Source organism: Nansenia antarctica, assembly GCF_963989245.1.
Source record: "Nansenia antarctica genome assembly, chromosome: 14".
NCBI lineage: Eukaryota > Metazoa > Chordata > Actinopteri > Argentiniformes > Microstomatidae > Nansenia > Nansenia antarctica.
Window position 1 is genome coordinate 17,875,121 of NC_137684.1, and position 13,524 is coordinate 17,888,644.

General features: G+C 45.8%; 1 protein-coding gene across 1 annotated transcript in view; it reads right to left on the reverse strand.

The window, feature by feature from the left end:
- Positions 1-1,930: 1,930 nt before the first annotated feature.
- lrp5 (low density lipoprotein receptor-related protein 5) overlaps positions 1,931-13,524 on the reverse strand; it is a 52,666-nt gene continuing 41,072 nt past the window's right edge. The window contains exons 13-24 of the mRNA XM_080544965.1: positions 13,043-13,366; positions 11,265-11,461; positions 10,749-10,963; positions 8,378-8,568; positions 7,274-7,483; positions 6,997-7,122; positions 6,421-6,657; positions 6,041-6,151; positions 5,674-5,898; positions 5,010-5,152; positions 4,764-4,861; positions 1,931-4,455 (exon numbers count right to left, since the gene is read on the reverse strand). Of these exons, the coding sequence (XP_080401091.1) occupies positions 4,194-4,455; positions 4,764-4,861; positions 5,010-5,152; positions 5,674-5,898; positions 6,041-6,151; positions 6,421-6,657; positions 6,997-7,122; positions 7,274-7,483; positions 8,378-8,568; positions 10,749-10,963; positions 11,265-11,461; positions 13,043-13,366 (2,339 nt within the window). The 3' untranslated portion in view covers positions 1,931-4,193. The remainder of the gene's footprint in view (positions 4,456-4,763; positions 4,862-5,009; positions 5,153-5,673; positions 5,899-6,040; positions 6,152-6,420; positions 6,658-6,996; positions 7,123-7,273; positions 7,484-8,377; positions 8,569-10,748; positions 10,964-11,264; positions 11,462-13,042; positions 13,367-13,524) is intronic.

Consider the following 13,524-nt stretch of genomic DNA (forward strand, 5'->3'; position numbering starts at 1 on the left):
TTTAATATTTTTTATTTTATTATTAATTTTAATAATATTAATAATTAATGATTAATTATCCGGCGCACCGGGAAGGTGGAGTTTGCCCTTTAATTTGGACAAAAAATTAATGTGAAATGTTCACCCAGCACGATGGATGAACTAAATAAAGTGCACCTTGTCTCTCAGACACGGTACATGTAGGCTACATCGGAAAATTATTCGGGCTTTATGTGATACAGTTATATTTATAAAATTTCCAACGCATTCTTTATTTTAACACGTTTTCAAGTTGAGGTGTAGCCTGTATCAATAGCAGCATAATATTAATATACCACCCATAACAGGTTTATGATGGCTGTAGTAGTCCATATTTTCAGGTAATATTGAACAAATAGATAGATGTATTCGCCAATGTCACTTATTCGTTGCATAGGCTATAGTCCGTCACCGGGGCAGCCCAAAAGTAGAATTTTGAAAGTAGCCTTTCAACTTTGGCTATGCCAAACCGCGCACACCCCGTGTCTCGCGGGTGTCTTCGTTTTGAGGGCAATGTTGCATTTACATCAGTTTCTTAGATTTAACTTTATTTATTTGTCAGCTAGTAGTGTTGTGCAAATGTAGACAAAGGTACATGTACCATACAACAGCAACAATCACCAGAGTCCAGTTAATATCTTAATTTGATGTTCAGTATTCATTGTATGATCAGTGCCCTGTTGCTGGTGTGAAGGTGATTTTCCTTTGCATAAAATGTTTAACTTGTGTACATGGTCAAAGGTCAACTCGGCCTGCACATGGCAGATCATCTGTCAGCATGGTAACCATTGTTGTGCAATATGTGTAGCTGACTGTTATTGCTGTCTCCATGGTTGTCTCATTAAAGTTTATGTCTATCATATGATCTCATCTGATTATTCTTTTCACTGTGTAGGCTGTTTTGAGATTGTTTATCTATTTTTTATTGTGACATATTATTTAAACATAATCTGTAACCAAGGGCTGAGGATGGGCATCGGAAGATGGAAATTAGGCCCACAAAAAAAATCCAATACAGTTATCATTTGTAACATTTGTCACATTGTGCTTCCTCTAAGACAAAGAAAAACGGACAAACTTCTTTATGATCATGGAGCAGAGGTCATCACCAGTCAACTGTCATCATCACAAACCTGCACTTTAGAGTGACACTCCTAGTAACCTGTAGGCTAAGAGAAAGACAGGCTTCAATTCCACCATTAGTCACATATATTGAAATACACTCACATCTCTTCTCAACAAACCAGCTTGAATGCTTTGAAGTAATCTCTTACAATTTCTGCAGATGCAGCAAAATAAGAACTTTTTATTTATTAAAAACTCTTTATTTATTTTGTTACCTTTATTTAACCAGGATGTCCCTTGAGATTCTTTGAGGGAGACCTGGCCAAGAAAGCACACCAGTACAGGTACAAGTTAACAAAATTGTTGAATAAAACATAATAAATAACAGACAAGGGATAACAGATACATATTATAAAATCCATCTCAGGCTCATATATATTTGATTCTATAACTTCAAGCCATAAACATAGTACCATATTGATAATGATATGACACTGTAGTTGATGTGCTACAGTCTTTGATACTTAATTCAAACCCTATTTTCAGCCTTCACCCACATGTTGAGAGATTTATGTTTTTTCTTTCCCACCTGTAATTGTCACTGGAGGAAAATGATAAGGAGAAAAAAAACATGCTGACACAAAGTCATGTACATGCTTTTCTCCACATGGTGGCAACATTTAGCTACATATATCACAGAATCCGCAGAAGAATATCTTGAAACAGTGCTCCATTCCATAGTATCTGTTAAATACATTATTATCACACATGATTTGGACTATTCTGTACAGTTTAAGGTTAACCCTAACCAATGAAAAACAATCAACACAAAAATGTTTCCTTAAAATAGAACCTTTATTATATAAAAATGCTTTTGATACAAAAATTGTCACAAGTGTAAATTACACAAGGCATTTAAACACAAAACACAAGACACAGAGTTTGTTTCGAGAGCCTCTATATACTGGCACAAGTGGGTCGTTGGAATTAGGCTGGAGTTGCCCCTCTCCAGTCAAGACGGGCTTGTTTAGAAAGGTGGAACGTTCAGGGGGTTGCAGATAGAAATCTAATGGAGCTGACAAAAAAAGCCTGTTCTTTGAGACAAGAAGAATGTCTATTATACAGGATAGATTTCTATCTGAAAGTTCTATTATGTACCACCCTTTTAAACTAACCCATTGCTTGAGATGGGCAGGGCAGTGGTTTGTGGTGGTCAAAGCCATCTGTTCAGACCCTCACAGAAAGTCTGGAAGTGATCAACATGGACACCAAAAGATAGAAGCTTGAAACTTTTGATGATAGCATTCATTTTGGAATTGTGGTCATTGTACATGATAACATTATATTACAGCATTATTATGTTAGATTGTGGCACTTGAACATCATCAGATTAAAAGTGTAGCACACAGTTGAGTTACTGTGAGTGCTGATTTGAACATTGTTTCCAGAGCTTTTAACGGCACAGTTACATACATTAAGTATTTGAAATGTCATTTAAATTCACAGGTGAACATGATTTCTCACTCTACAACCTCTATTAACTGGCTAAAAGTATTTGAATAACCAACGAAGAGCTCCAAGAAGCAACCTTCACTAAGAGGCATGAATTGATTTCCTCTTCCTGTTCCACAGTCATTTAGTGAGTACCATTCTGTGTCCACTTTCCACAACTGCATGGACATGTATTTTTCCAATAAGTGCTAAATTTGACAATATTACAACCTGTTTACCTCACATTATGACATTCGAAGCCAGACAATATGATGGAGCCATTTTACAGGTGCATACCTTTCAGACCTGCGTACAATTGTATTTGTCTTCTTTCCATTTTTGTAAGTGCAAACTAAAACCACAACTAAAGTGATTGAAAGAAAGCAAATACTATTAATCAGGTCTGTAACATTCAACACATTTCAGGATAAAATGAATGAAGGGTTTTACCAAGATACCTTATTACAAAGTGAGATGTCTGAAATTAACCCAATAAATGAAGCCTTGAAAACTCAATAGTTCAGACTGTATTCAAACTACATAATCTGATTCTACGGTATACACAGATTCTTCTAATTCATAAAAGCTGAAATACCAACTCCTGAAATATGGGACAATTTAGAACAACATTTCATATGGAATCAAAGCACATGACACATTGTATCATTTCCATTATAGTGACAGGTTGTACATCTTGAGAGAAACTACATGGTTGTGCCAAACCTTGCAATTTCTGGTTATGACAACTGCATCAGTGATGATGAAGCTGTGTTTACTAGTTATTCCATACAGACTCCTTCAAAACAATAACATTTCACATATCAACATATACGTACAGTACATACTGTTCTACACATAATAAAAATAACAATTGCAATGTTACTATAAGAATAATTAAATCAGATTAAACAGTAAAATAGCTTCATGATCTATTGTCAGTTTGAATATGAAAACTGTATTTGTTTTGTTGGCCAAATTCAATTCAGAGTAAAGGATATATGTACAGTAGCAGCAAACACACTTTTGGTAACTGAACAAACAAACAATCAAACATACAAACATACAAACAAACAAACAAACAGACAGACAAACAAACATACAAACATACAAACATTATGCTTGGGACCATTTCAAATTCACAAATAATTCATTAATAAGAACATCTCATGGCTGTTATGAAAAATTAATTATTTACTTAATTACAAATATTTACAGTACTTTTTTTTCTTAGGAACTAATTTGGTTTTTCATGGTGATTTGGCTGACCACATTAGAACATTTGTGAATAGAGTATTTCATCAAGCCAACATCTGGGACAATATATTGCTCAAAACCACAAGGTTGATTACTAAAATACCCCAAACCGTCAAAGGTCAATAAAGAAGGAGTACAATTGAATGTCTTGTCAAATAAGAAGGGTACGCTATCTGAAATGAGGGAGGAAACATTTTAAAACATAAAGTGAAACAATTCACGCTGTACAAATATTTCACACTTGATCTGACCTTATTCCGTCCCCTGTCCCCACTTTAACCCACGTAGTGGAAATGAATAAAATAGAAATTATCTCATTTGTTCATATTTAAAACTATTTACAGGCATGGCTATTTCCCCAGGTGTCATGATGAGTCTGTGCAGGGTGAAGGGGGCGGGGGGCACAGGTGGAAATAACTGCGCTCTGTGGATGGGGAGGGGGGGCAGCTCTCCTCTGCTGATAGGTACTGGCTTCTAGGGGTGGGGGGAGGGGGGTAAGGGTCAGAGTCTGAGTTAAGGTCCATGTAGTACTTGTTGCTCTTCCAGCGACTGGTGGTGTAATCGCTGTCGCAGACGTCAGTACTGCAGGGGGTGGTAGGGGGCGCAACACCTCGCATTAGGTAAGGCCTTGTAGGAGGGAGAGAGAAGACAGTATAGTTTTATTTCCAACATCAAAAGAGAGTGTTCATTATCAAATTGATTATGGCTTGAATACACAGAGAAAAAAATGACCTAGCATCTCCCGAGAAAAAACAACAACATTTGCATTCCATCCATTTGTTAGTGACTGATTATCTTCAACGACACCCATACGAAATGAAAGCAGAGATGGAACAGGCAGTGGCGTGAACTGTGAATGCTAGGGAACTATCACACAATGTGAATGTGATCCAGTTAGCAAGCCTTAGCCCAGAGGTGTGTGTGTCATCCCCTACCTGTAGGACCTGGTGGTAGAGGGGCTGTTGGAGGAGTAGAAGATCTCTGTGTTGTATAAGGACCGATCAGTGGCTGGAGAGGGAGGTGGGTTGAGCATCTGCAAATACACAAAAAAACAGAAATTAGAGTTCCATTCTACCCATTGTGCAGTGCAGTGCAGTGCAGTGCCTAGGGTTAGTGGTGATGTGTGTGTGTGTGTGTTTACACGTGTGTGTGTGTGTTTACATGCATGTAGGTACCCGTACCTGTGGGTAGAACGCTCCCTTGGTGCTGGAGGAGCTGCTGGAGGAAGCTCCTGTCACATGGTTCCTGTCGTAGAGTGGTGCCCCACTACTGCTGCTACCCATCAAGCTGACAGAACTCATCATAGACTTCCCACACGTGATACCTGGATAAAAACACAGTCACAGTAAGCGCTTATTGCCTTAATGCAGAACAACTATATAGTGACAGGGGGATATCTAGAACAGCAACACTACTTGAACACACAATTTGAACATAAAACATAATCTACCTTAATGTCCATCGCAACAAAGGTCTAGACTCTGAACAGAGTCGGGTGTGTTAATAATGCAGGGCTAGAAGTGGTCGGGAAGAGACTAGTCTAGAGTGAAACTAGTCTAGAGTGAAACTAGTCTAGAGAAACTAGTCTAGAGTGAAACTAGTCTAGAGAAACTAGTCTAGAGTGAAACTAGTCTAGAGTGAAACTAGTCTAGAGTGAAACTAGTCTTGAGTGAAACTAGTCTAGAGTGAAACTAGTCTAGAGTGAAACTAGTCCAGAGTGAAACTAGTCTAGAGTGAAACTAGTCTAGAGTGAAACTAGTCTAGAGTGAAACTAGTCTAGGGTGAAACTAGTCTAGAGTGACCCTCTGCAATACAGTACGAGGGGACATTGACCCGTGAAAGTACCGTGCTGGGAGCTACTGGGGGCGATGAAGTTGAGGGGCACGTGGGGGGTACCACTGATGTACTCGTGGGGGAACGTTCCATTGGGACCCTTGTAGCGGCGACACACCACGCGCTGGCATACAAAGTACATCCCTCCCATCACGAAGACGGACAGGATGATGCCTATGACCGGGCCGATGGTGCTGGTGTGAGGGGGCAGGTCGCTGGACGACGGGATGTGGACTTCTACAACACACAGGAAACACAGAGAGGACAGCACGTCTCGTGTTAGACTACAGACTGGCGCTCTAGTTTGAGTAGGTCAGTTAAACGGTCCAGATCAGATCAGATGAGCTTCGCTTAGGCGTGGAAGGGTGTGAGAGCGTACCACAGGCCAGCTCGTCCGATCCGTCAGCACAGTCGGTGTAGGAGTCACACTGCTGCTTCTTCAGGATGCACTGGTTGTTGCCACAGCGGAACTGGTTGGATGGGCAGATGGCTGACGGGAGGGGAACAGAGGACAGATATTGTTATAGTCATTTCTAAGCTGCTCCTAAAAGAACACAATATTCCTCATATCTGGTGTGCTACTTTTGATCAGAGCCCAAGAGGAGAATAGAGAGTTGTTGTTTTTTATTCGAAATTTGTCTCATGGTCAACATCTAACAACACAAAAAAGGGGGCAGTATGTTCAGGCTCCTCTTAATCAATCCTCCGTTTATAAACGAGAGGAATGTCAGTATGAAGTGAAGCGACATGGGAACGTACTGTCACAGTCCTGCTCGTCTGAGTGGTCGGTGCAGTCGGGCTCCCCGTTGCAGCGTAACTGGGCGTCGACACACTGTCCCTTGTCACACTGGAACTGGAAGGCGGAGCACACGGGACAGTTCTCCTCGTCACTGCTGTCGTCGCACTCGGCGAAGCCGTCGCAGCGCCACGCCATGGGGATGCAGTCGATGTCCCCCGTGGCGCAGGTGAACTGCTCCGTAGAACACGTGGGGGGCTCTGGGGGGGAGGCGAGGTTAGGACAGGATGAGACGGGAGTAGATTTGAACGGGACACCCGATGATCTGTTATGACATTTAGTCTTGCAAACATACACGATTGGAGAGGAGTGTCGATTGATTTCCAGACCCGAGGCTTGTTGGAATACGGAGCGCTGACTGTTCGAAAGTGACACTAATCAATATCAGTTTTGAATTGGGTATGTTTGTTGTCGTCATGCAGCCCCTTTGGGTTCTGGTTCTGTGTGTCTGTATGTCTTATGTGGGTTTCTGTTTGGGTTATGTGTGTTTTGAACTGTAAGCTAGAAATCAAACGAATGTACTGATGTTCTGTCAGTACCTCCACAGGTGAGCAGGTTCTGCAGGAGCACCAGGTGAATGGGGCACGAGCAGCGCGGCGTCCCGTCACCCTTGGCGATGCAGATGTGAGAGCAGCCTCCGTTGTCACGGGAACAGGGATGGGATGCTGGAGAGTGAAGGGTAGGATGACGGACAGTAAGCAGTTGACCAATGATGGAGAATGTACAAGCGAGATACATCCAGAGACATGCATAATGCATATCCCATCAACACAAGCAACGCCTGAGGCTAGAGGCAGGGGGAAGGGCGTGCTTTACCGAACTCTGCGGGATCCATGTCCTCCACGGCGTGTATGCTGGTCAGGTAGGAGATCCGACCCTGGATACGTGTCCTCTTCTCCCCCGTCAGCTTGTCCACGCGTTCGATCATCTGCTGCTGCCTGTCTATCCAGTACAGGTGATCCCCCAGCACAGTCAGGCCCATGGGCTGCAGGATGTTCGAGTCCTGGAGCACGATGCGATTGGCTCCTGTCACGAAGGGAAGAGTGATGACATCATCAGAACGAGCCAAGGAAATCATAGCGAACGTGAAATACGCCGTGTGCTCTCCAAACGTGTTTATCGTGGCATTGTGTCAAAACTTTGGTCTTTCTTCCTATCACCTACCTCTTTATCATAGCTAACAGTGTCAGACTACAAGCCAAGTTTTGTGTGATTGATATTCAACACGTCTTACCAAACATGGTCAGGTAAAGAGAAGATGGATTATTGAACTGCTGCCGAACTGCTCTTTTGATATGTACGTATAATAAAGCATCCTTAATCTGCCTGGTTATTGTCTCTCTCTCCTGGATGCTGTCTCCCTACCCAGACATCAGAGGCCAGGGAGGAGTGATGTGTGTGTGTGTGTGTGTGTGTGTGTGTGTGTGTGAGAGAGAGAGAGAGAGAGAGAGAGAGAGAAAGAATGAGAGTGAGCATGTACGTAAGTGTGTGTGTGTGTGTACGTGAAACTAAACAGGTACGTGACCAAAACAGACAAAGGTGAGCTCATTGGCCAGTAGACATCAAGCCACTCTCTGGATCGGCAAAAGATCACACGCAGAAGAGGATCCCGCAGCCTTCCAGCTGTCTGATAATGACAGAGAGACACTAACCAGGCAGCCGCGGCGTCTCTGGCTAGTGGTTATGCCAGACGGAGACTAGGACCACTCAGGATTACACACTTCAAAAGCCTCCCTATTCTCCTTCTATGATCAAACGTGAGTTCACTCACTATCTCAGAAGACAACTGGAGTTGGGAGTCCTCTAGTACTGTTGTGTTTATGATTAGATTATGATTCCTGCTGCTGTGGGATCTACAGTGTTTTGTTTTTTTACGTACCTATGGTGTTCGAGAGAAACTCTTTGATTGACAAGACTCACCTGTGAGGTCGCTGCTCTCGATGCGCTTCAGGTCGGCGTCCACCCAGAAGAGCTTCCCCAGCTTGTTGTCCAGCGCCAGGGCCACAGGCCGGATCAGGCCCGTGGTGAACAGAGACTCGCGCTCGGTACCGTCCAGAGAAGCACCCTCGATCTTGGCTGAGCGGTCCTGCATGGTGGTGAAATACATGTACCTGTAGAGAGAGAGAGAGAGAGAGAGAGAGATCGGGGTGGTGAGATTTAGACACCAGAACGATAAGCATCATGTTCAACCACTGCTCCAAAAGACAATGTTTGCCCACCTACAGTACAGAGTACAGGACTATCAAATGTGAACTTTCCTGAAACTGAAATAAAAACTTCAAAAAAACTTGAACAAAAAAAGTGAACTTTACAGATACATCAACTCATTCACCGTTCTTGCCCCACAGAGAAATTCAGCCACAGAGAATAGGTGGCGTTTGATGGGAGATCAAGTGTTCTGATGTTTCGTATGATCAGCGCTCTCCTCCTGTGTTGAACGGAGCTACCGCTAAAAACTTGGCTCCTCTCTGGAAGTAGCAGGGGAGTACAGCCCACTGTCTGATTGTACAGTCCACTGTCTGTGTGGTTGTTATGTCTAACGTCAGTTTCGATCAACTCTGATAAGAGCCTCTCTAACACTTGTTTAGAGAAGAATGCACTTTCTCATCTGTTTGTGATTTGCCTCTGCTCCCTCAGTTTGGCTCTGTTTCTTCAAGTCAAACAGAACACAATCATATTTATTGTTGTTGTTCGGGCAAACAGGAACCAGTACAGTCGTTTCAGTGTTAAGAGTCGGATGCCATCTAGGGTCTGCCACTTCTCTTGGGAACATGGGGAGAGATGGAATGAACACTGGCAATGTGTTAACTGTCTGTAGCCACACTGAGCTGAGCCAGGCGCTTTCAACACGACCGACTCTCTCTTTCCAGTCCCGAGGAAAGACAGATTTCAAGTAGATGCACTTTTCCAAAAGATAATGAATGACGAAAGGTAGAAAAGTCTAACAATCTATCCCGTAAAACTATCTGCCAATAGCATTTAATTTCCTTTTCAAAGGAGGAGTGGAGAGGAGAGCGGAGGAGAGAGGAGAGAAGAGGAGAGGAGAGCAGAGGAGAGGAGAGGAGGAGGAAGATGGGGAGGAGGTGGAGAGGAGGAGAGGCACACACAGCCATATGCTCCACACATGGGCTAACATCCCTGACTCTGCCGAACTGAGGGAGTGGAACCTGTGGTTCTATGGCCAATCGGAGGGAAATAAACTCTGGATCCTCCCATGTCAGGTTGTCACCACCACATCACTAAAGAGAGGAGAGATGGGGAGGGGAGAGGAGGTGGGGGGAGGGGAATGGAGGGGAGAGGGGAGGGGGGAGAGAGGAGAAGAGAGGAGGGGAGGGGAGGAGAGGGGAGGAGAGGAGAGGAGAGAGGTGAGGAGAGGAGAGGTGAGGAGGGGAGGAGAGGAGAGGAGAGGTGAGGAGGGGAGGAGAGGAGAGGTGAGGAGGGGAGGAGAGGAGAAGAGAGGAGGGGGGAGGGGAGAGGAGAGGTGAGGAGGGGAGGGGAAGGGAGGAGAGGAGGAGAGGTGAGGAGGGGAGGAGAGAGGAGGGGAGGGGAGGGGAGGGGAGAGGTGAGGAGGGGAGGGGAGGGGAGGGGAGGGGAGAGGAGAGGAGAGGAGGGGGGGGGGGAGGATTGGAGGATTGGAGGAGAGGAAAATAAACTTTCTCTGGATCCTCCCATGTCAGCCTGTCACCACCACATCACTAATCACCTGATTGGCCACTAATTACCCCCCCGGAGGGCTGCCACACCCCTCTGCCCCGGGCTCTGTAAACTCTGCTATATATATATACTATATATATATATATACTTACATACAAAAACGGCATCCCTCTGAAATATTTCATAACTATTTTTGCAATGCTGTATATTTACAAAGGCTTTCAAGTGAATCTCCCTCTGTTTTCGATTGGCGAGTCGACCGCATTCAGAATAACAGTTGCCTCAACCCGAGCGTGTAACAACAGTATGCAGCAGCGTTGCGTTTCAGCCGTAACCGACCGCCTGCTCCTCTGTACCCCCCTTCCCTCCCTCCCTGGGAGAGGGACCACTCAAGATGTGCTTGGCTTCCTTCTGCCTTGCGTTCGGCGGTTGGAATTCTGAGACAATTACATTGTGCAAGTTCAATCAGGATCAGTGTGTGCCAGGAGAGCAGTAGGCTCGGGATCCAATCCCATAGTATGATGCAAAAGGGCTGTAACCGCTAGCCCCGAACCCGAAGCCCTTCTCTCCTCCTCCTCCTCCTCCTTCTCCTCCTCCTCCTCCTTCTCCTCCTCCTCCTCCTCCTTCTCCTCCTCACCCTTTCTCTGCGTTGACGACGATGGCGCGCGGTTTGTCGTGTTCGTCCCGGAGCACCGTCCCCACGAAGCCTCCGTCCAGCCGCTGGACGTTGATGGTGTTGGTGGCCTCGCAGGTCCAGTAGACCGTGCGGCTGTAGGGGTCCAGGCTGAGGTCATGAGGCTGCTTCTCTTGGCTCTGCTGGTGGGTGGGGGTGGTCGACACCACCACAAACGACTAGGGAAGGGATGGGGGGAGAGGTGGAAGTTAGAGATGATTATTCATAAAGAAAAACTAAAAATGAAGCCCCCCCCCCGCGATAACAGCTTTTTACACTGTATGTCAACTAATCTGTATTTGCCACTGTTTTAATGTCACATCATCTTGACATGCAAGTGAAGGACAAAGCACAAAAAAGCATTGTGCCTGTTTTAAATCACATGACACATTCAAACGCAACCAACTTGAAATATGTTTGTATCTTTGGAAGAGCAAATGTCACGGCAGTGTTGCGATGTCCCTCTCTCTGCTCCCTCACCTGGGTGCCGTCGTCCCGGGCCCTCCTGATGTTCTGTCTCCCGTCCACCCAGTACACCAGGTGGTCCATGGGGTCGTAGGTGATGGCACGGACGTTACGCAGGACGTGGATGGGCAGGATGATGTCAGGGCTCTGCTCCCCCAGGACCATGCGGCTGATGGACGCCTTCTGGCTGAACAGGAGGAAGCTGTGGGGGGCTGTGGGGGGGAGGGAGAGGGGGGGTGGTCAAAGGCTAGAAGGCCCAAATGAAAACACACACACACGCACGCACGCGCACACACACTCCCATGCACACACGCAAGCAGGCACACGCACACACAAACTCCCATGCACACACACGATAAGCACGCATGCACACACACACACACACACACACACACACACACACACACACATACACACACACATACACACACATACACACATATAACACTCCCAGCCACCTCTACATGACTCTGAAGCGATGCAATCAGGGATGCCCTGAGGTCAGGGAAGTATGCAACAGTAAGAAAGAAAAACACACTCATGTAGAAAGACAGGACCTTCATCCCCTGCCAAGACCAGAGGAATTCTGGGGTAGATATGGAAGCACGGCGACTCCCCTCGAACTTGTGTGTGTGTGTGTGTGTGTGTGTGTCCACATGAAGCCTTAGTGAAAGTCTGAGGTTTTCTCCCTGTGTGATTCAGACACATGTGTTTTGGGGTTTCTCGTGAGTGAGGGTTGAGGGCAGGCTGGAGCCCTGGGTTTGATTTAGGACCGTACTGTACGTCCACCTAAAGCCACAGCCACAGTCAGACACACTGAGTCACTATCTCTTCGACAGAGAGAGATTGAGTTTACATAACTGGTTACATTTACATTTTACATTTTTGGCATTTAGCAGACGCCTTATTCCAAAGCGACTTACAATCAATACATTTGAATACCAAGCATGTGAATCAGCAATCCACCATTCGTTGCAGGAAGAGTAATCTAGCTCGGGCCCGGGGCCACTGATAGAAGGAAAAACCTTCTCCCTATCGCCTTCTACTAAAACCTTTTTTTAATTTATTTTATTTTTTTTACTGGAGAAACTGAGAAACAGTACAACAGGGGCAATAGAAGTTCTTAGGGACACAGTAGAGGGGAAAGCGGGTGTCTTTAGGAGACATGGTGGTGAGGGTCAGAAGATTTCTCAGGAGGAGCAGTTAAGATGTAACCTGAAGAGATGGGTCTTCAGTCTACGACGGAAGATGGGTAGTGACTCTGCCGTTCTGACAGCCGTGGGGAGCTCATTCCACCAGCGGGGTTAACGTCTACTAACGTTAGAAGCATTCCTAAAGGCCCGACTGGAGATTGATGATCATTGAACTGAACTATTGACGGTTCAAAGAAAGACATAAAACATTGAACTAAGCTTGATTTCTTTTTTTCTTTTTGTCAGATGTGTGTGATCTGGTCACTCGGGCTGGAAAAGCAACCCACCCCTCCCACCCAGAGAGTCAGAGGGAGAACTCTGCAGCAAGAGAGTGATTCACGCTGCAGCCGTGGGGAGAGAGAGCAGTGCTGGGTGATTTGTCTTGCAGCAGTAGACCTCAAATCACTAATAATCGGGGCTAGGATTCAATCAGTTGAACTTTGTGTGGCCAATGCTTTCACACTACCACACGTGTATAGAGAGTTCTGGCAAGACGGTTCTCTCTCCCTCGTCCCTCACACGTAAACTGACATGACAAGTTTCTTCTGAAACACGCCCATTAACACCAACACCCAGCCCCCCTTTCGACTCCAAACTCACAGCTGCAGTTGCGTCCGTTGGTGTCCAGGGTGTAGTGGGAGGCGCAGCGGCACTGGGCGCCCGCCGGCGACGCCAAGCAGAGGTGGGCGCAGTTGCCGTTGTTCAGGGAGCAGTCGTTGGCGCCGTCCTGGCGCGAGGAGTGGAAGACCAGGATGTCCATGACGTACTCCAGGTGGCCCTGCACCATGGTGCGGTTCAACCCGCTCCGCTTGTCGGCCCGCTCGATGCTGCGCAGGTTCCAGTCCGTCCAGTAGATGTAGTCGCGGTACTGAGTCAGCCCGAACGGGTGGGGCAGGTCGTCAGCCACGATCTCCCTCTGAAGACCTGGTGGGGAGCGACGGAATGTTTTAGCAACGTCATCAACTTGAGTCTTAGGGCCCTATTATGCACTTCTTAACTTGCCGTCTTAAGTGTTAATTAAGACGCACCACCAGGTTAAGACCTACTGCCACCCTTATTATGCGCTTCATACGCGCTACTGC